Source organism: Epinephelus moara, chromosome 19 (genome assembly GCF_006386435.1).
Source record: "Epinephelus moara isolate mb chromosome 19, YSFRI_EMoa_1.0, whole genome shotgun sequence".
Taxonomy (NCBI): domain Eukaryota; kingdom Metazoa; phylum Chordata; class Actinopteri; order Perciformes; family Serranidae; genus Epinephelus; species Epinephelus moara.
Window position 1 is genome coordinate 16,699,431 of NC_065524.1, and position 21,049 is coordinate 16,720,479.

Genomic DNA, 21,049 nt, shown 5'->3' on the forward strand with positions numbered 1-21,049 from the left:
GTGCTGCCAGGGCTTGGCTGGTATTTTTGGGCAGTCATGACACCGACGAAGACTTCTTGGACCTGGAGCCGGGCTTCTCGGTCGCCGGCCGGTAAGCCGTTATCATGCACCGCCGTATTTGACAGGAATACGTATTTCTGTCTGTGTCTGTGACCCCGCATTCAACCCACAACCGGTTGGATTCGCCTTTAGTTTCTGCTGCGGCTTGGCTGCTCCCTGGTTTATTAAACCAGCATTAGCTTCTGTTCCTCATCTCCACGGATCAAGCTGGCGCTGATGTTTACATCCATTATCGCTGTCAGTAATGCCTGCTACAGAGCATGCCGCTGGGCCGGCTCTCGCGTTGTTTTCGAGATGCAAACTGTTAAAGCCAGTCAACCGATTGCTAGTCTTGCGATACCCGAATCCATGACTCTACAATCGATTCATCTAAGGATTCATGGCTGATTCGTATCGATTGAGGAGGCTGCTACCGACGTAGCCGTATCTCTCGCTTGTCAAACTGGATATCCGGTCGTATCGGTTAATCGTTCCCAACCCTAATCAACAGTGTGTTAATTTATAAAGAGAAGCTCCATGCGCCCTGTCACATAAATATGTAGACATAAAATCAAGCAAAAACCTACCCTGCTGACTTCTTTAGCTGATGTGTCATCTGTGAAGAGAAAAATTTAACACAGTGTTAAAATACATCAGGTGGATGCAACCAAGAAGGATCAGAACCAGCCATATCATTGTAGCTGGCTAGTTGACTGATTCTGCAAGGCTTAACTACACTCAAAACAAGTAGATGGCATAAGACAAAGTAAAACATTCTTTCTTTCACAAATGAAAAATTTGGGAATTTTGCCACTAGCGTACTTGGTCTGGTATATCCACTAGCTAATGTTAACTTTACTGACAACTCCCTGCTGTTACACTATGTTCTGACATCTATATTTACTTATCACTTTTGGCCACAGTGGCTGTTGTTTGGCAAAATACATACTGTAGTTGGGCTACAGTTCATCCCAAAATCAAAAATACATATTTTGTAGTTGGTGGGTAAGCTCTGTATAGAGACATTGCTGTTGAGTTTTTTTAAATTGTAATTTTTTAGGTGCTTAAATCATCACAAGCCAAGTGCCATCTAGTTCCATTATATTCAAGAGAAGTCAGAAATCTCTACGGCCGATATCTCCAACACTCGGCAACTCACACCTAAAGAAATTAGATTGATAAATAGCACTGGTGATAAGAGGAAAAAATAAGTATTTTTGATTTGGGGATGAACTGTCCCTTTAATATTGATTAGAGAGCATGGTTTGATATAATTGTTGTTTGTTAATAAGCTGCTGTTTGCAATTAGAGAAGGATGTGCGTTGATGCGACTGTCCGTGAGAACTCTTTCCTTTCCCACAGCCCCTGGCAATGTGCCACTGAGCAAAATACTTCATTAAATGGTTAAATGTTAAATGCCAAGTGCGTGTGACTATGCAAGTATAAAAGACAAATACGAAAAAACGAACAATCAACTTTGTCTGCATAAAAAGGCTGTGAAGCAACACAGAAATCTGGCCAGCTGTTGGGTGGACACTCTGCAGTGGACTGATGGATTATAAAGGCACAACATGACAAGCAGCAAGTAAACAAAACCATATGTTGTCCATACGACAATAGTCAGGTGGATGGTAAATGAGCAAATGCCAAAAAACATGCAGTGTCTTCAGCATTAATATAAAATATGGATTAATATTTCATCCACTTTTGATGCAGGGAGACATTTGCCTAAATTATGTTCCTTTTAAAACAGAATTAAGAGACGTATTAATCTAAGTTGACAGGTGCAAAATTTTGTGGCTTCGAGTGCAAATTCCTGGTGTGATTTCAGGCTGTTGGAGAGACAGTAGACATATGACTATTGTCTTTGGACGTAGACACTGAAGTATGTGATAATAATGAAAGCTGCGGCCAATCACAACAGTTTCTGGACTTATAGTCTGGGAGTGGGTCTGGGAGTGCTACTTGGGATGAAAATAAAGCCATTGACACAGCTACAAGCGGTTCTTCATCACACACGGGGTCAACAGCACACGAGAACAGTAACTGCTTAGATCTCTTTGGTAACGTTTCATGTGATCAAACCATGCAAAAAGCTGGGCAAACTTTTAGAAACATTCACTGAAGTGCTGACTCGAGCTGGTCCTCCTTTGAAACGAACCCCTTTGTACATGCGAAGACAGAAATTACAGCCAGCTACATTGTTTGTTGTTTTAAACATTCCTCCACTATGCTATGAGTTTCCTAACTTAGCCATGAGAGCTATTTTAGAGTGAACCCCTGGCCGGGCATGACGTCAATCAGAGGACAGAGAGCTCCACATGAAAAAGACTTCAAACCCCTTTGAAAAAAGGGAGAAATACAGACAGAATTTCTTTTTTTATAATGACGTGTTGAGGCCAAAAATATTCGGACATGAAACCCTTTTAAGAACAAATTTGTACAAATACAGCCTAACCTGTTAGAGAGAAGTCCAAATTTAATATATACTACTAGAGAGCAGCCTTACACCACTCATTTTAACACTATGATGCAGTCATTGAATACTTATTAGAAAATATTGCTAAAAAAAATTAGATAGATAAACCTAATCATAACCTTAATTCAATGCATGAACTGAATGTAACAGGAGATGGGAGTACAACAGCTGCGTTTCATTTACTTAAATTTTATGGCAATTTTTATTTGCTTATCTTTGATGTATCAATTTGATATTTATACAGTGTGATGTAATATAGGTAATATTTGTACAGTATATATAATATTGTAAGTGATGTAGAGGGTTGTTTAAATGCACCTGGTTTGGATATAAAGATGAAAAAGACTTTGCAAGACCTTCAAGAAAATTTACTGCTCACTCCTTAGATTTTTCACCAGATTATTTAATTTATAGTTAACAGTATGTCCAATAAATTGGTGTCTGTGTTGTCTGATAGCAACATGTTTGAATGCCTGGACAACTGCAAGCTCTGAGTGGTCTTAAAAGATTTTTTTCCTCCATGACCTGAACTCTCAGCACTCAGACAACCCTAACCTACTAGACTGTTGAAGGGACAAGCAGCACAGCCCACCTCTCTCTCCTCGCCTTCGGGGGGAGCACTCAATGGAGAGGAGGAGGCGAAGGATAGGTCAGGACTGACAGTTCAAAACCAAATGCAAGCAGACAAAAGCACAAACACCCTGGTCGACTCAACGGGTGACGCAGAAACTGAAAAAGAATTGGTGAATGGACCTGCACTTGTGTAGCGCCTTTCTAGTATTTCGACAACTCAAAGCACTTTTACACCACTTGTCACATTCAAGCATTTACACACACATTAATACACTAGTGGCCGAGGCTACAAAACAAGGTGCCATCTGCTACTTAGGTAACCATTCATACGTACTCACACACCAATGACACAGCCAGGCTTCGACGTTCTTTCAATTAGTGGACAACCTGCTCTACCTCCTGATCCTCCACCTGTTGTTGGAGGCTGCCATCGTGCAGTTGCTGATTTTCACCAACACATTACTGCCAGTCACCATCATTGTAAGGTGCTGCAGTGCTAATGACTCCAGCAACACTGATACATCATACCACATTAGTAAAATATTATGCTGATGATATGATCATATAATGCTCTCTGAGAAGAGTCTGATGTAATGCATAAGAGTAGAACACAATCCACTGCATTTAACATCAGTTTCTTTGTTTTACATTGGACAAATATCATTACTATTTCATTCATATCACTACGTCCTATGTAAGAATCTTCCCATTCCCAGAGGTATTCCCTCTGCTGGGGCGTGTGGGTTCCCCCCCAGTACTCAAAGTCCTGGAGGAACGATTCAGCAGCCTCTGTTTGTGGTGTTGCAGGTCCAATTACAGTCTGGCAAACCACCTCTGCTGGCATCTCCTCTGCGGCAGTCCCAGTGGAACCAAAGGGTGAGCACTGAGCTCTGTGTCCACACACTGAAAATGTCTTAGGAGCCAAAAAGTAACAGGAAGCGGATGCACTTGCAGGCTGTATGCCCTGCAAGGTGACATGCAGAATGTACCTGTTTCTGGGAACCACAGAGATGCAAAAGCAAGTGTACTTTAAATCTGGTGTGCTGAGCCAGTGGACCAGCTCTGGCAGTTTCTTTAAAGTAAGCATGCCAAGCCGGGCACACATTCAGCAGGTGCACATTCAGCATGGCTATCATATTCTTGGTTTTCATAGAAACCAAAAAAATGTCTTGAATATACTGTGCTGTATGTTAGGCTATGCTCTTGTTTCTTGCTGAAGAAAAGTGGGGGAGAAAATGTGTGGACTGTGCCGTTTCAGACATCCAGCACCTTTAACATAAAACAGACTCCAAATATATAATAAAACTGACAATTTGCCTGTCCAGTTTTGCAACAATAACATCTTTGTTTCATCAGGTGTGTGTCTGGGGATTTACCCTAATGATACAGCTTCCCCTGGGGCCGAGAGGAAAGGTACATGTACAGGTGTGTGTATACGTCTGTGTGTTTTATCACCATACAATGTGGTCAGCCATCAGCGCAGGGACAGAGACCAGAAGCCTGTTCGAATGCCATCCCATATTTTCAGGGACCTGCTGCTGCTTTTAGTAAACACAGGGGGAAGAGGGCTGACATATTCTTAGAAAATATACTACCAGCTCACTAAGCAGGGAACACTAAACAAAACTGTCTAGCAACTCCTGAAAGCGGCAGAGGCTGAACAGACCTCCTGTGGTAACGTCATTGTTCCATTCAAACTTTTCCCGAAGCACCGGGATGTCCAGGCGACATGTATCAGTGGCGCTACTCTACCTTGCAAACTAATGCTTTGTGAGTACGGCTACTTTGAAGGTTTTGTTTATAACGTCAACACGTACTGTACCGTATGTCCCGATTCTGTTTATTGCCTACAGTCCTGCATAAAATCTTAGGAATAACAACTTTAACGGATTGTGGCTGTATGGTTATTGTTGTTAATCATAAATCATGATTTAATGTTTGTTATGTTTATAACTTCACAGAGAGTCCTGTTGTGGCACATCAGCTCTTCTCAAATAATTTGCACATATTGATTTCATGTTGTGTAATGAAAGCTTGTGCATCAGTGTGGGACATTTGTGCCGCAGACAAAAAACAAACAAAACAAACCCACCCCCATTAGCTGATGCGGATTTCTGTCAGGGTGCAGCCAATAAAATCATCAGATACACATCAGAGTCTGCAACAAGGGGTCATGCAGACACAGTTTATATCCAGGATAATCCAGGACAAAAAGTGCAGATTCAAACTGTCACAAAGAAAATTACTGTCTGAGAAGAATTTCAGTATATTTTGAGCATTTTTATACTATGTCATCTTTTAGTAAATTGCTTGACCAGCCATCAGTCTGACATGTTTTTACTGCAAATCACTTTGTACATCAAAATAAAATATTCCAACTTAAAAAAAAGCATACACAGACTGTACTGTAGGTCTATTATATTTCTTAAAATTCATCTTGGGCCATAGTCTACTTATAATTTAATCCAAAGATTAGATGAAAACATCCACTGCTGCGGCCGAAATGTTACTCACACTTGATTACACTGCTTCCTGAGGTGTCTGCTACATTGCGGGGAGTGATGCAAGAAAGAAAATTAGATCTACTGCTGTTAGTTTAATAAATGATTGATAATTTAATAAAAGTTATTTAATAAATCAATTGCATAAATACCGCCCAGAAAAAAGTGGGGAAGATTTGATATCTTTTAAGGTCCCAAAGAACAAAAAAAAAACAAAACAAAAAAAAACTTGAAATTTGTACAAATAATGATTAATCGTATAATTTGTAACACAATAATGCAGCCTTGTAAAACAGTCCTTCCGGTGATTTCTGGAAACCGCAGTGGACGTCTGTCTGACTTTACACACACAGAGCCTTCAGTTCACATAAGCACAAAGGTCTCTGCTGAACTGATGAGACATGGTGAGAAATTATTTGGAGAAGCACCCAGAACATATCAGCAGCCTCGTGCCTGAGGCCTTTCACCGGGGAAAAAATCCCTCAGTCAGCTGGGTCTAACGTGCACGATACATGATGGGCGCTTTATTGATCTGCCGCCACGGATACACAGCTTCCCACAGCACGGTCAGCTAGCAGTGACTCAGCGGTCAACACGTGTCGACCTAGTGGTTGTCCTGCATCAACCTGCAGCAGTATTCTTTTTCTGTGACGAGCTCCCTGTTTACCTACACAGTAGTACTCCACTCTTTTTTTGCTGTTTATGTTTATCTGTATGCAGGTTTCAATTTAAATAGAGATCTTAATAAGACTTCCTGTTTTTTTTAAAAAGGGAGTTTTTGTAAATTTAGGACAATTATCAGAATCTTTAAGACAGATATTTTTTGGTATACTGATAAAGAGTCACCAAAGGGTCACGGTGAGACTGAATGTGTTTGTTTTTTTCCCCTACATTCCCTTGCAATATGTTTTGCATTCTCTCGCAATAAATTCATAAATTAATAATTAAACAAATAAATTCACTGCAGTATACAAACTAACACAGCAGTGGTTGATAGTGAACTTTCCGGTAAGACATAAAAACGTTTAAATGCAGGCTGCATGTAATTTGTGATGTCACTCTGGCAAGATAGCGTTACAGATTGTCTGTCATACCAGCAGTATCAGTTGGCAGGTTGCATGTATATACATGTTAGTTCTGTGACGTATGTCCCGCAGTGTATCTTTGTTTCTGTTTGACAATGTGCACCCGAGTCAGTCATCTTGTTATCGTAACATCTGTAACCTACAGTAGCCCACACACATGCAGCGTCAGTGAATGAGCTTTGTTATTAGCTGATGTGATCTAAGTTTACTTTCACTAATTACATAACCATGCCCCATGCCTGGGGTGTTGTGCTGGGAGCAGCTGAGCGGAAACAGACATATGGCTCTGAAAAAATGGACGTTGAAAAGTATTGCAAGAGAACGCAAAATTTGCTGGCTGTCTTAAAAAATGGAAATGAGTCAAGTGTCCTAGACCTAGCTTACAGTGGAGTATGTGAGAATGCCTATAATGACATTTAACAGTTTGGTTTCCATTGGTTTTAGCTAATTGTTGCTACCACCGGTTTTAATGCCATGACATTACTATTATAATTATTATCATTATTATTATTATTACTATTATTAGCACATCAGAGACCAACATGTTTGAACATGTATGAATATAGTTACGAACAACTTAGCTGTTTCTGACTGCCATCACATTCACAGACACTCACTGACACCAGACACTGGGAGGCGTGCAGCTCAATAAAAATTTAGCAAAACGTTTATTTAAACAGAAATGTTAGTGCATGAAACACCCTGTTGTGTTATGCAGGTGCACTTCCTTTTAATAAGGCGGGGTTCTCAAAGGGATTTTATTGGAATGGAAACATTTGTTTATATTGCCAAAGCAAATGATAAAAAAAAAGTGATTTACATATATATACGTCACTGCTGATTGGATACTCCTCTGACACACCCACCAAATGAGAGAAAACATACCTCACAGCCCGTTTCACATTGTTTCAAGGAAACATGTTGTTCAACCAAGAAACTGTAGCAAGATGTTGCAAAACATTTTGCGACTGACCATGCCTCAGGTGTGTCAGGGCCTTAATATATGTGAAGTAAAACTTCACCACTTTTTCCCTGATACAGCTCTGGGTAAAAGTATTTCCTTATATAGAGAAATGTGGGTGTGGCAGTATGCTGACTGCAGATAGCTGGCATGGCCCTGTGAATTTAGGATGATTCCGATCCACAAACATAGGCACGGTGTTAAGAGCAGAATCAGCTGGTGTGCAAGTGTCATGAATCCGACAGTAATTTTGCATGTGCACTTATTTTTGTGCACAGTATGAAGGTTTCTACGCATCTATAAGTGAATGAAGCCCACGCAGTGAGCCTTGGGGGGCTCCATACATGGGTATGGGTGTGTGCTACTTTTCGCAGTTTTATATTATTTAACAAGGAATTAACTTAAATCTCTTAAGGCTGTTTGGACAAAACAAGTCATCCTAAGTTGTGATCTCGTATCTGGAGATATAAAATGTTTTTTCCACAATTTTCTGACACTTAATTAATAGAGTGAGTAATTGAAAAAATAATTAACAGATAAATCAACATTGAGAGTAATTGTGAGTTGCAGTCCTAGATCAGATTCCGACTTAAATATAAGAAATGACGAAATGTGTGATTACAATATGAATGAAACACAAAATGTAAAAACTGTATACAAAGGAAGGAAGGAAAGAAATGTAGCAAAATTATCGTAATAATCATAGACTTTTTAAATTTAATCATAGACCTTGCACTGCAGACTTAATCCAGCCTTCGTTCACAATTTTGTTTGAGCACAGACATTTCAGCCTAACAGACATAGCATATACACAGTGTGTGTGTGTGTGTGTGTGTGTGTGTGTGTGTGTGTGTGTGTGTGCGCGCACATTGCAAAAGGCACATGAGTAATGAGGGGCCACTGGATGGGAGCAGCAGAGGGTTGGGGATTTATTAATTACCCCATGACAGTGTGTGGTGTGAAGAAAACATTGCCAGTGGGACACTGGTCAAGAGAGGTGTGATGGTCAAATGACATCAAGTGGGGATTCTGGGAAATCCCATTTGGCTCAGTGTGTTCAGTAACAAGCTGCTGTAAGAGCGATCCCCTCCGTTATACACACAACCATCTGTCTTGAAAGCCTTATCTTGATACATTTACTGTAAGAAGCGATAAAGTAATAAACAATAAGACTAAAAAAACCTAAAACAAGAAAATTGTAATTCAGTTATTATGACAGGGCACTAATATAACCAGACAACAGATCCAAAGCAATAACAAGTGTGAAAATGTGCAGGCGTTTTCTGGAATCGCAGAAAAGCTTTGAACACACACACTTGCACAAACACACTCACACACTCTTGCGTGTAAGCATACAGACAAACTGATTTTTGTAATCCAATGTAGCCCATCACATGATAAGTGAGAACGGGACTGGCTGCAGGGACTGCTTCCAGGAAGCAGTGGTTATCTCAGTGACGATCACATGATGACAGGTCCTGCTGCCGCTGCTGCCGCTGCACTCATAAAGAGTGTTGGATCAATCTGATCTCTAAAAAGGGTGACTGCAAAAATGGACATAGAAATGCATCTTTTGAATAAACCAGCTGCTTTTATCAGTACAATATAGACAGGAGAGGTGCAGCTTTTTAAAAAACAAGTGGAGAATTATGTCAAATAAATCTACAAGTCAGATTCCAGCCATTTTCCCAACACAGAGACCATTCAGGCTGTACGATGATCCAGAAATTAGACAGTGCTTGTCATTAGTGTTGATACCGTCACTAAAAGGCTTCAGAGTAACAGTGGTCAAACAGAGGAAGTGGACTTGTACAGTGATATTACTGCTGTGATGTAAAGATCAACACAAAGAGACATGTGACATAATGAGAGAGCTGTCGGGCTGATTACTGATGCTTTCACTCTGTGTCTAGTCGCCTCTTGTAGAGTAGAAGAGCCCGACTGCACAAAATGAGTGACTGAATATTTTTCTGTACTCTCGATTAGTTAGTTGTGGTCACACAACTTGGTTAAGACCAACTCAGGTCTGGGGTGGTCAAAGCAGAACAAATATCTGAGCGCAGTGACGTTTACAACGTTTCAAACAGGGGTTTCTATTTTCGTACGTAAATGGAGTATAAATGGGCCTTAACACACTTCTGAGGTAAGTGGTCAATGACAGGCTTAATGTAGAATTTATACTTCTGCCTTGAATGGAGCCTACGCTGTAACCTACACAGTAGCCTGACATGCATCTCCCCTGAAATGTAACTACACGTCATGGCGGCGCAGACCTCCTGACTATTTCTGTAAGCTGAAACCATTTCCCTCAGTGGAAACAAAGCTTTTATTCACTCTTATTTCACAGATAAGAAACAATAAATTGTGACGACAATATAGCCTCAACAAAAATACTATTTTAAGCCTTGTGTGTGATTTATCCTTCAGGGATTTATACTTCCGGATTTATCCTGGCTTCATATGAGCAGAGGAAATCTCTAGTTGTCGCTAGGCTAATTTATACCATGTAAAGTGCCATAGGCTTGTGCTAATAACGTTTGCATGTATTTGTTTGGAAAATGTGTTTAGCCTATATGAGTTGTTTTGTCAGTGAACCTTGTGAGTTGTAATGGAGCCAAATTATGTATCATTACCTTTGTTAAATGTTGCTGTTGTCCCTGGTTTTATAGGAGAAGAAGATCGCTAGCTGCTAGGCTAATTTATACAATGTAGAACGCCCTAGACTTGTGCTAATAACATTAGCATGTTGTATTTGTGGGGAAAATGTGTCCAGCAAAAGACAAGTGCTTTGTCTGTGAATGCTGCCAGTTATAGTGAAGCCAATTTGTGTACTTAATGTATGTTTTGAATCAACTAAACTTTGCAGCACTTCACTGAAACCTCTGCCGCCGACTACTGTTTTGGAGGTGTAACTGCAGAGTGACCCAGACACACCACAGCACAGGTATAAGTGCTCACAATGGTGTATGCGACGTGTGTAGGCTACGGCGTAGGGTCTGCTGCACGTGCATAAATCTCGCTTAGGCTATACCCACAGTCTACATCCTGAGAGCTAGACTAGTTTCATAATAACCAGCAGAGTGTACAGAGACTTTTCACCAAAACAGCATTTGCTTCAACGTCGAGGATCGCAAAATCAATTTACAAATTAAAGTTGGCAAAGTCATAAGCAGACTTAGATGAAAGACAGAAACAAAAAACAAATCTAACACGATTAAAATTCACAAAACAGAGGCACCCTGGTGGTCGTAATCTTGTTCTCCCTTCCCCTATTTCCAGTTATCTCCACCGTCTACTATCCAATAGATGAACGAAATGAAAACATGTAAATAAAACAAGAAAACCTTTAAAAAATCAGACATTCACTGGCAGGGATTTTGTGAGAGCAAAAGTCTAGATGCTTGTAGCAGAGCAGCATATTGCACACCCACTCTGACCTACATTAATCAGAAAGTAATGACTCTTAATGAGAACTAGAAGTATGCACTCAAACTTGGCAAATATTCTTTACAGCTAAATGTACAGCTGTTCATTTCAACAGAGCAAAAGCTGCAGTACGTGCCTGATAATGTTTCTGCATAAAAAAATATTGTTGTTAGAGCTAAAACTGTCCTCATCCAACAAATCGATGTGTGTGACCACTTTACTAGGAGCTTTACACCTATTAGAGGATCAGTTATACAGTTTGCATTAAAGCATTTCATTGCACTTTAGACAGTTTTTTCTACCTTCCAGGCACTCAGCCATTAGCGTGCATTTCCGGACAACATGAGAATCAACTCTGAAACTTGAAACTTGCTTGAAACATGCAATCCATCATAATGAACGTCATGTCTGCTTTTGTTTTTTGTCAAAGACATGTTGCGGCTGTGTGGTAACGCATAGCAGACTTTTCACATCAATCAGCTCTTATGGTTCTGATCGTTTTGAACTTGTTCACTGCAACAGGCTTCATAACTCAAGCCACTTCCTAGTCCATACAAATTGATTTTCTTCTGTATGAAATGCTAAAACATGCCTTGAAAAACAGCCAGCTGTCATGTTAAGTATATGTAATTTGTGTAAACAAAGTGGTTCATTTGGTTCTTATTTATTGTAAAGTCATGGGAAAACCAGAGTTATCAATTAAGAGCTGATAAAACTTAACCTTTGCGCTGAGGGAATTTAGTGCCATGAGTCACATAGTCTCACATAACCAGACCTAACTGTGCCAGCACTGGACAAAGGTCTGGCTGAACCCATCATAACTCTGCACAAAGGGGAAAAAAAACACTCTGGGTCGTTTGTATTTCTTTAAACCAATCACAATCGTCTTTGGCGCTAAGCCCAGAGTGCAGTGACGGTGGTCTTGCAAAATAGTGTCAGGAGTGAACTTGATTTGGTCAAACAGTTACATGTTGGTAGGCGAGCCCTGGCATTAAAATGGCTAAATCTCTGCAAAAGAAACATAAAACATTGAAAGACGGTTTAGCATGTAGCTTGCTAGCTTGGAGACCATTGTTGTTGTTTCACGCACAGCGCTTAAACGAAGTGTGAAGATAGGTGTGGCTATTAGGTGTAAATCACAAGGTTCATCACCATATGATATTATATCCATTCTTTGACCAACAATATAAATATTTGCTGATATAACAAAGTCTGTCCTGATAACATTTCAGTTCGATTCAGTTCAAGGCCCCGCGGTCGATATGAGACAAAATCAGTAAATGTCCTTGTTGTCTTTGTCTTGGTTGCTTGCCATTATCTGCTTGGCGCTGTGCTGCTAGCACTGTTTGAATGTTAAGGAAGGAGATGTGCTTGGATGGAAATGGCGAGACTGACGTGCCATGGGAATTTCAAAATAAAGCCGTATCTTTAAGATGACGATATGTACTGATATTTATTACTTTGCATCAATAATATTGGATCATTGATCAGTGAATAGTTATCTATCCAGATCAACATTCTGGCTATGGGAGACTAGTCTCACGTAGCTACAGGATTTTCAAAATGGTAGCACACACACATGCGGCATGTTACCGTCAAGGTGTCCAATGACAGGCTTATACCCACAACCTGTTAGCTAGACTACAAGTCACGTGATAGCCGATGAAAACACGGAAACGTAAGTCTAAGTCTTTCACGTTTCTGCTCTGTGATGAAGTTTTGTGAATCAGTGTTATTCTTTGCATCGGCCTCATCTGCTCTGACCTGAACTACATGGGTGAAATTAGTTCCTACTTGGCGCCAGCAAGAATGATTCACATGAGGGCCTCTATTTTGTGCCTTACAATCTAAACACACATACACACACACATATATATATATACTACGTACAGGAAACTGTTTCAAATGCAGGCTCAGACTTGAGAGATCAACGTCTCTGCACTGCAGCAATGAAAACGACTGTCTGTAGACCTCATGTTGAAAGCAGCTCCAAAATGTGACAAATTCATCCTCCGCCAGTTTCCCCCTTCACTTCAACACACCCACACCCTGAGCCAGCGCAATCCCCCCACCACCATCACCGCCACCACCACCATCCCTACCCCTCCCCTGGGCCCCCTTCAGCCGGCTGCATGTCTCTGGAGGTCGCCTCTGACGTCAGCAGCTCAACTGGGCAGAGTGCCAGCCCTGTGGGCCCTTGATGGATGCGGTTGGTCTGAGAAACAGTCCGCTGTGTGTGGAGCGCACGGCACAGACTCAACTCAGCCCGCTCAAACACATCTAATGACCCGTAAACACCCGACAGGCCCGTTCCCTCTCCCTCTCTTCTGTCTGTCACACACACACACTGACGATTAAAGGAGACACATGTGAAGATGAGTGATTTGTACTGCAAATGGCCGGGATAATAAATACAACCCGCAGAGGCACACTCCTTAGTCTTTATAAGAAAAGGTTTTACTTTTTCAGTGCAATAAATGCAAATGTCGGACGTGGCTGCAGCCTGTATTTGTGGTTGCCTAGTTGGAAACTCATCTGAGATTATGTGAGCTAAAAAGTACAAACATTTAACCAAAGCAAAACACCACAGAAATTACAACTCAATATCCTGGAATCCGCTGATCCAATCATTATGTCAGAGTGATCCACAGAGCTGCAGCATGTGTGTGTGTGTTTCCATGTTTGTCGCTGTGAGTGTGTGTGGGTGGGGGGAGTGGGTATACCTGCAGGCCTGCTGCTGGTCTTCCTCTTCAGCCATCTGTCCAACGTCTCTGCGCTCACACTCTCCAACACAAAGTCGTCCAGCATCTGCGGGTGCAGCGAGAGGTAGGCCTTCACTTTCTCATCTGTCAAGCCTGAGGAGCACAGAAGCAAAACGTCTTTTAGCTGATGCACTACACATCTTTATTTATGACTAAGCGAAGTGTAAAACTAGAAAGTAATGCTGGGAGATGCTGCACAAAAATAATGGCAATGCTCGAGAAGTATGGAGGAGAGAATCATAAGATAGAAGAGGACGGAAATATCGTCATATGACACTCTGCCAAAGGCCCACAGTGTTCCCGACAGTCACCCAAACAAATGCACAGGCTAGAAACAGCCGAAGGTCATCTCTTTCTTTTCACTGCGAGGTGAGAGCAGCATCAACAGCACCTATGTTCCAGCTAAAGCTGTCAGATAGCCGGGCTAGCTCGCGTATGTTTACTGTAAAGCTGTGTCTCCAGGGATAGGAGCCCCCAACAGAGGCAGCAGGATAAAGGAGGACTCGATTGTGCTTAATAGGCAATTAGGTTCTTGAGAGCTCGCTAAGTGCTGCTGTTTACTGTCTTTGTTGTCAGGGAAAAAAGCCATTTGCCAGACCATCGTTGAGGGAAAGTTGTTTTTAATACACCCGCTGGCGTCTGAGAGGCCGTCATGATACACTAGGAAACCATCATGTTTAGGTCACTCACGCAAATGGAGTGTGTGTCTAAAACAAAGACTTGTAGCTGTCTAAATTCAGCCATGAGACGTCATCGTGTCATGAGACCGTGAACTCAACGTTGACACAAACTGCAACTGAAAGTAATAACTTCTAGAGAAGAAAAACAAATCCCATGGCAGTGTTAAATTTACATTTTATGGTATGGCTCACACAATCGTATCTATTATCAGATGATAGTAGAAAGCAGGCTGTTGTATTCAGACAGCCCTGTTTGTTTTTTTACATTTTATTTCAAGTTCTCACGAAATGTCTGGTTATCAGCAGCATCTGTGTAGACTGCCCTCAAGTATGAATCACAGGAGGACATGCAGCTGGGAGGCAGGTGTTCTGCTGTCAGACGCACAAATATACACACACGTGGCATGAAAATATTACTAAGTGGTGTCTCTCTGAAATCCTGTCTGATATGAGGATAGTAAATGGCTACTTGTGGACGACAGAACCGTACGTGGAGGGTGGCACAGTCCTGACTGCTGTGCCAGATGACAAAATAAAACCAGATGCAGGAGTTAGAAGCATCCAGCTGCAGGTAAGTGTTGCACGTCCACAAAAAGTATTTGCATTTGAGGAATAACTTTGAATTTGAATGTAATTTTAGAATCAAAGTGCTCCTGGTAAACAGTCTGAGCGGCTACCTACAACCTTTGATCTATTCCCCCAGAACAAATAATTTGATCTGCAGTTACGATGGATCATCTGCTCTGTGTGTGTGTGTGTGTGTGTGTGTGTGTGTAGGGCGAGCAGGCTTGTGGTTGCAGGCAAATAAGGCAAACAGAGGTGGGGGTAAGTTTTGGGGGGGGGGGTGGAGGACGCTGCGGTCTGATGCTGTCCAGACACGAGACACAGATCTTCAGGAGTGGATCGCCTCACGAGACTCCTGGCCAGCTCTGACGCACATCGGCAGAATACAGCTTAATAAATCAGAGAAAGTTAAGGGGGGGTGGAAGGAGCTGCAGGGGACAGACAGACACACAGAGAGGAGTAAAATGGGAGCGCTGCAAAAGACCCTTACGACTTTGTCCTATTTGGAACACAAAGAAGGCACTGTGATGAGTGACACTACAAAAAAATGAAAAAACAAGGAGGCTGTATCAATTTATGAATACAGGTTTTGTGTTGAAAATTATTTAGCTATCATATGTGTGCACATGAACAAAAATAGTCAAATGTTCTATTTCCATGGGGCACAAACAAGCTGCAGTGGTTAGGGTTTTACACTGACCATGTAATGGCTGATAAAATGGCACTGGTAAATGTGGAGAAAAAGAGAGTTTGTGAAGCCTTATTGGCAAACAAAGAGCAAACTACGGCTCTCTATGACAGCCATTGTTTCTGACCCCTAACTCAACCCTTAACTTTTGCTCCGCTTGAATTTTGGAATTTTGAAAAGTGCAAGAATGTGGAAAGTATGAACAAATGTTTGTTTTAACTTGCATCATGAGAGCAGGGAGCTCAATGTATGTGTCAGCTAATCAGTATGAGACCAGTATAGTTGCTGAAAGGATAAAGCTGGCCATATTTACTTTTATGTTTTTGTGAACTATCACATAAAATGACCAAAATTTACAAAGTCTTAGTCCACCTTCCAACACTTTCCAACATCCCCAACACGTCTGTGGCTGTTACCTCCAAGACCAATTGCTCCTATTGAAGACATAAATCTAAAAACATGCTATATACATGCTTTCATTAATTTAAAAAATACTAGATAGTTTTCTAGAAAAGCTGGGCATTACAGCTTTTATCAATCATTATTCAAACAGGAGCACATAATGCATTTGTTGGGGACTATTTTCAGCTGCGGATTAACACATATTTGGTGCTCTAGAGATTATTTCAGGCAGGCTGGTTGGTTTTTGGTCTTTTCACTGTATTTTTTGACAAAAAGAAAAATACAGACTATCACACACATATCCCATTAAACTATGTGATGATGATTCATTAGCTGAATGCGTAAAGGGAAGACATTTAACAATGTAATACAATATCATGATGCATTAATAGAGGGCAGCGCACATGACAGGAAAGCCTTAAGGGTCGACTTCCTCTCGAGCAGAGCAAAGATGTTTGAAAATGTAAAATTAATCTCTTGGAATTATGAAAACACTTCTTTCAGTGAGTGCAGACAATTTAAAACGGTGTAATATTAAAAAAAAATCGGTACAGATCCTGCTAAAGCAGTGTCTGCATCTGCTCTAAGCATCACAGTAAGTTTGGGTCACTGATGGCAGTTAGACACATTAAAGGGGACCTGATATGCTTTTTCTTATTTTCTGTCATATATATAGTGTTACAATTTCGGATGTTCATGTTTAACGTAGCCAAAGTTTCAAATACTGAGGTAAATGTATGTAGAAGTCCTCAGGCTTCAGACCCCTCTGAATACTCTGTTTCGGGAGTTTTCTTCTACTTTTGAGAAAAGGTGATGTCAGCTTGTGACTGATTTCTTTAAGCCCCATTTCCACCGAGCAGTGCAGCATGGTACAGCTCAGTTTGGTACACTTTTTTTCTGTTTCCACTGTGAAAAGTTATGGATAGTACCAATGGAACCGTTCCATACTGTCCCCATTTTTGGTCCCCCCTCTGTTGGGGTACCTAGCACACAGATCTGGTACTAAAAGGTGGAGCTGTGATCACTGCAGTCCGTTGACTGGTCAATAGCGGACGGTCACTCTGCTCAGGGCTGAGTTGTGGCTGGTTTTGATGCTCATGTAACCACTGTTCATACCATGGAGAGTTTTATTGGTAAACTAGAACTATAAAATGAAAAGATGTTTTGTTTAATAATTGAATTCACTGGGCTGACTACCGGCAACTTTTAAGGTGGAACGTTTACTTGTTATGTTACTCAATGCATGAGTTGACGGCATGAATCAATCAGCACACCTTAAATTTCACTGTGACAACTGTGACCATTACTTTAGTTTTTATATGACATACACTTTTAGTAATGAGTGGATCTTCAAGCTTTTACATATTCATTTCGACCGGATTATGTGAACTGTATATATTCTAATCCTCACTTGGAGAAAAAAAAAAAGCGTGGCGGAGCATTGCTCCTGTGGGCTATGGCAACACCAAAACCCTGAGCTTGCCTGAGAAGGACAGATTGTACAAACCTGCTATTTTTAAATATCCCATGGAGAAAGACTCTAACTGCAGCCTGTTCTATTTTGTTCAGAAAAATGTTAGCATGCAACCTCGCGGTGTGGAGGATGAACAAGACACAGACTTCCATCTGTGTCACCGGTAATGAGGAAATACAGTGAGTGCTGGATGAAGCAGTGAGTGACAACATATGGTCATCTGCTCCAGGCTCGCTTTTGCAAGTGTTTATATTACGTAGCCTACACTGCTAAATGTAGCTACATGCTAACGTCAGGGAACATGTGAGCTTGGTTTAGAAGCTTTTATTGGTGATTTCTCAAGGTAGAAAGTGCTACAATACTCCGTTACAGTCATTACCCCAGATTAGACATGCTGAGAGTGCAGATATGGAAGACCTGGAAATGCTGACCAATCACAGCAGACTGGGCTTTTTTTGGGAGGGGGTTTAAAGAGACAAGCGCTAAAACTGAGCGTCTCAGACAGAGGGTGAATACAGGTGTTCCAGCGCAGACAGTATGAGGAAAATTAAGGTTATTTTTGACAGTAAAGCATGTGTTCTACAAGAAACCTTAAATACAAGCATGAACCTGAAACTGAGTATTTATATCAGTCTGAAAAAGAAATCACTGTTTATTGGAAAAGTCAAAAATGTAAATATCGTCAATCTCTATTAAAGGGCTCTGGAAAAAGAAGCCAGAGGAATGACTAGCTTGACCCAACAGCCACTATATTGCAGCACGATGGTGATTGATGGCCCTTTTTTTCTGAACATTCCTGCTACTTTCTGACGACCTTACAGACTTTCCCTCTGATTCCTCCTGAAGTTTTTCGAGCCACAGCTCAAACTAATGTGACCGCAGTGACACTCAGAGCTGTGGGATATGCGTCAGTGTCCTGGGCCTGCGACTACGACGGCTAATCAAAGGTGCAGCCAGATCTGTCCCACATGCTGTGGTCCAGAATGGTTAACCCCACTGGGAACCACATGTGCTCACTCAATCAGGATGGAGAGACAGAGACTGCTGTGGTAGAAGCAAACGCTCGGTCACTGGTTTGACCAGAGTTTATTTCTTTTACCTCAGTAAAATTTTCCTTCCCACTGGGGCCAACACTGCTGAGGACAATGGCGTCATCAAGATAAGATAAATTTCAGTTTTGTCTTCCCATGTTTACAACATTAAATTGTCTGTATACTGTATTGTCTGTAGGCTGCGCAAAGACTGTGGCAGGGAGTTATTTCCATTTACTTATGGTTATGGTTATGCTCAAACGGCGGTGGAGGAGGTATTCAGATCCTGTACTTGGGTAAAAGTATCGGCAACTTAACATAAAAATGTCACATGGGGGCCCAACTGGACACTACTCTCTGTAAGGGACCTGACACACCAAGCCGATGGTCGCCCATTGGTCAGCGTCAAGCAAGCCAGCATCTGTCCCCCTAGTTTCTGTGGTATGTCCTGCACTGTTGGTACAGGTTGGCCCCCTCCAGCTATTTTTCAGCCAATTCAGCAGACTCAGCATCAAAAACGGCAGAGCCTATTGGTGAAATAAATCACTCTGATTGGTAGTTCAGCTCAGTGCTGAAGAAGAAGGAGGTATGAGAAAAGCAAACAACATAAGTGAAAAACAAACTATTTATATTAGATAAGATTATGTTTTTAGCCATTGACCTCTTTAGCAGAAAAAATGGTTCGTAATTGTTTGGGTTAATGTTCTCCAGTGCACAGTAAATATCCTTTGCTCCTTTAACACTGGGTTGTGTTGTTAATGTGCTAACTAGCATCTTGAATCCATCCTGTTGGTTGTCCAGTTTCCCTTTTTTGGATGACGAATACAGACTACTGCTGCCTGCTGATATGGACAGTTATTTCCTCTCATGCAGGCGCAGAACATACATGCTAGTTGGACGTCAGCTGCAGTCGTTGCAGTGTGTTCAGATTCAACTTTGTGGCCAAGAAACAGACGATGTGAGGCGACGCAACAGTCAGCCGTCATTGCCATTCGGTCTTTGATGTCATGAGCCAAAAAGTAAAAATAAATACTACTAATAATAACGGGTAAAATCTTTATTTGCTGTCAGATAAATGTAGTGGAGTAAAAAGTACAATATTTCCCTTTAAAATGTAATAGCACTAGAAGTATAGCATAAAATATAAACACCTTAAATTGTACTTGAATACAGCACTTGAGGAAATTTGCTTCCCTCCTCTGCGCTTAAATGAGATTGAGTCAAAATGAAGGCGCTCATTCACACAAATGTATAGGCGGGAAGCAGTTTGTTGTGCAGCATGTTTGCGAGTGGCTGAAGCCCAGTTGGCAGAGATTTTAGTGCCTGACTCAGACTTGGGCTTCCTGTGTAAAACTGAAGCCTGAGTTCATGTTCAGTGAGGTATTGTTGCATAACACTTATCTTGACTACAGCACACCACACCCTGGGACTGGGAAGGGAAGGCCAAACCAGTTACAGTCTGTCTGGATGTCTGCGCTCTCACATCCAAGTTTTTGTATGAGCACACTCCTGTGTGACGGGGAATGTGTTTACAGACAGCTTGCGTATCTATACTGTGTCTGCATTAGTTTGTGGTGTTAATATGGAATCTCAGGCATCAGGCATGGTCTGATTTTATACAGAAAAGTAAGAGCTTGTGAAATGCTGTAAGTATTTCACACCATCATAAAAGATGCTTTAAATAAATATTCTTTCATGCTTTGTATTAGTATAGCAACTTAAACAAGCATCAGCAATGAAACCTCAGCTTTCCATCAGCTGTGTGAGCTGTCAGATATGAGTCAAAAGTCATAATAAGCAACATTTATCAATGACACATAAGAGGGAAAGCCCCTGAGTATTTCTTTTTATAGGAAGCTCCTTCAGAGAATAGGAAAAGAAACCCCTGTGAAGAAAGGGCCTCGTTTCTCTTTCTGTATCCTCAAGTCTGTCCGTATTCTCCAATTTACATTTCGTTTGATTCAAGCCTCCACCACCTCTCTTTGTCTCTGCTTTCATGCAACGCCCACTATGTCATCACTTCAATCTTCATCTGAGAGCTGAGGAACAGAGATGGTGATTGCACAGGACATCTTCAACTGCTGATCAACTCCCTCTTTTATTTCTTTTTAACTTGATTTTATTTTAAACTATGAATTTCTCAACATAATTGTCTGTGATGAGAGACAACTCATCCACATATTATGAGGTATGCTTTGTAAACCCTACAAGAACTTTGCTGTCGGTAAAAGCATGATTTTTATCATCCCTTAACCTGATTTTTTTTTTATTCACTGGATAATTATTTAGTGTGTAAAGTGGCAGAAAATGGATGAAGATTTTCAGCCTCCGGTGTTTGAACTTCTCACTTGGGCCGCTTTCACCTTGTGTTGATGGTGTCATTT

The 21,049-nt window shown here is 41.2% G+C and overlaps 1 protein-coding gene across 4 annotated transcripts in view; it reads right to left on the bottom strand.

Moving 5' to 3' along the window:
- pde10a (phosphodiesterase 10A) overlaps positions 1 to 21,049 on the bottom strand; it is a 71,869-nt gene that overhangs the window by 18,542 nt on the left and 32,278 nt on the right. For all 4 annotated transcript variants that reach the window (XM_050070590.1, XM_050070591.1, XM_050070594.1 and 1 more), the window contains exons 2-3: positions 13,788 to 13,919; positions 627 to 655 (exon numbers count right to left, since the gene is read on the bottom strand). In XM_050070590.1, the coding sequence (XP_049926547.1) occupies positions 627 to 655; positions 13,788 to 13,919 (161 nt within the window). The remainder of the gene's footprint in view (positions 1 to 626; positions 656 to 13,787; positions 13,920 to 21,049) is intronic.